Genomic DNA, 2,232 nt, shown 5'->3' with positions numbered 1-2,232 from the left:
GAGATGTTTAACTTCGTCAGTGAAGTGGATACTCGTCAATGCAGGCTTGTCTCGTTGGTCCAAATTACCTCGTCTATGTTTGACTTCGTCAGTCCCATCAGTGTGTATTTTACATATTTATATAAGAGCTGATGTGAATCCTCTTAGAATATATATTAAAATTTTTTATAAGAAATTAAAAAAATTTGTTAAGAAAGTCAGACGCTTTCATTTTTTTTTTTTAAATACTTCTTAAAATAATTTTACTTGGAGTACAAACCTACGCTATCGTCAGGCATGGCGAATTCAAATTCACTATTCACCTACGGATTAGATTTGCCCACACAGACATAAACAAATTCAAATACTCAAACTCAAAAGCCAAATAGTGTTCTAAAAAAAGTCATCCAAAGTCTAAAGCTTGTCAGCCATGTCCACCGCCACCACCGCCACCGGTGCACACATCCTTGTTTACACCTACCCAGCCTCAGGCCACATCATACCGCTCCTCGACCTCACCCACCGATTACTCCGCCGTGGCCACACCGTCACCGTTGTAGTCCTCCCCACCAACCTCCCTTTGCTCCAACCCCTCCTATCTCTCCACCCTTCTTCACTCCACCCCTTAGTTCTCCCAGCTCCTGAACGTCCCACTCCCTCATGGAAAAGTCGCATGGCCAAGGACCGAGCCAGGCGTGACCTTCACTACCCACTTCTCCTCAACTGGTTCCATTCTCACCTCTCTCCCCCTATAGCTATTATCTCCGATTTCTTCCTCGGCTGGACCCACCACCTCGCTAAACAACTCGGCTTGCCATGTGTCATCTTCTCTCCCTCCGGTGCTTCTGGCTTGTCAGTTCTTTTCTCACTATGGCGTGACTTACCCAAAAATGAAGATCCTGAAGATATTAATTTTCAGGTCTTGTTTCCTAGAATCCCGAATTCCCCAGTTTACCCTTGGTGGCAACTCCCTCATGGGTATAAAAATAGTAAGGAAGGAGACCCAGATTGGGAATTCAACAAAAACAACATGCTCGATAATATCGCTAGCTGGGGTTTGGTTGTCAACTCGTTCACTGAGTTGGAGCGAGTTTACTTGGAGCATTTGAGTACCGAACTCGGGCACGATCGAGTCTGGTCTGTGGGCCCGTTACTGCCTCCGGAAGATGATGTGATTGGGTACTCTAACAGAGGTGGGTCCAGCTCAATACCATGTGAACAAGTGATGACATGGCTAGATTCGCGACCTGACAGTTCCGTTGTTTATGTTTGCTTCGGGAGTCGTACAACGTTGAATACTAAACAAATGGATGTGTTGGTTTCTGCTTTGGACCAAAGTGAAGTCCAGTTTATTTTTTGTGTGAGGGGCTCGGATGATCGACACGTGGGTTCTGATGATGATCTTGGTGTGATTCCTGATGGGTTTGAAGATCGTGTGGAGGGTAGGGGTTTGGTGATTAAAGGATGGGCCCCACAAGTGGCTATACTGAGGCACCGAGCCGTGGGTGCGTTCTTGACTCACTGTGGGTGGAACTCGGTGTTGGAAGGGATCACTGCTGGGGTGGTGATGTTGACGTGGCCAATGGGCGCGGAGCAGTTCGCGAATGCAAAACTACTGGTTGATGAACTAGGTGTGGGAATTCGAGCTGGTGAGAGCGTAGAGAACATTCCTGAGTCTAGTGAGTTATCTCGCCTATTGGTGGAGTCGGTGAGTGCAACAATACCGGAGAGAGTGCGAGTCAAAGGGCTCAGTGATGCGTCATTGGGTGCGATCAAAGGAGGGAGCTCGGATAAAGATTTGGATGAGTTTGTGGAGCGGCTAAGTAGGTGAGGTCAACTATGTAAGGAACGTTTTGGAATTTTACTTTTCATTCATAACATAAAATTTAAAAATGAATAATAAAAAAGAAGTCTTCATTGCATTTTTTTCCCACGTATTAAGAATTTAAGAGACTAATGAAGTGTATTTTTTGGTTTGAATTATCTGTGATTTTTTCTTGCGTTAATAGAAACAGACACACATAGGGGAGAATGGTGTGCTTTCTAAGTTCTAATTCGGAATATGTTGTAAAAGACTTGTCTCCGTAATAAATTTGTTCTCCCTGAGTTGGGATGTTCCTAAAAAAAAAAAAAAGGTTCTAATTCGGAATTATACAAAAAAACTACACTCAAAAGTATGATAAATTAATTGTAAAGTTTATTTAAATGATTTGTAGTATTTCAAAATCTTTGTGTATGTGGATATATAGATGT

At 43.4% G+C, this 2,232-nt stretch overlaps 1 protein-coding gene across 1 annotated transcript; it reads left to right on the top strand.

The window, feature by feature from the left end:
* The first annotated feature begins 240 nt into the window (after positions 1–240).
* LOC112010615 (UDP-glycosyltransferase 89B2) lies at positions 241–1,900 on the top strand. The gene has a single exon (XM_024042963.2). The coding sequence runs from the start codon at positions 410–412 to the stop codon at positions 1,808–1,810; it is 1,401 nt and encodes a 466-aa protein (XP_023898731.2). The 5' UTR covers positions 241–409; the 3' UTR covers positions 1,811–1,900.
* Positions 1,901–2,232: the final 332 nt, after the last annotated feature.

The sequence above is a fragment of the Quercus suber genome, unplaced genomic scaffold, assembly GCF_002906115.3.
Source record: "Quercus suber isolate HL8 unplaced genomic scaffold, Cork oak 2.0 scaffold_577, whole genome shotgun sequence".
Lineage (NCBI taxonomy): Eukaryota > Viridiplantae > Streptophyta > Magnoliopsida > Fagales > Fagaceae > Quercus > Quercus suber.
This window is presented reverse-complemented; position numbering and strand designations above follow the sequence as displayed.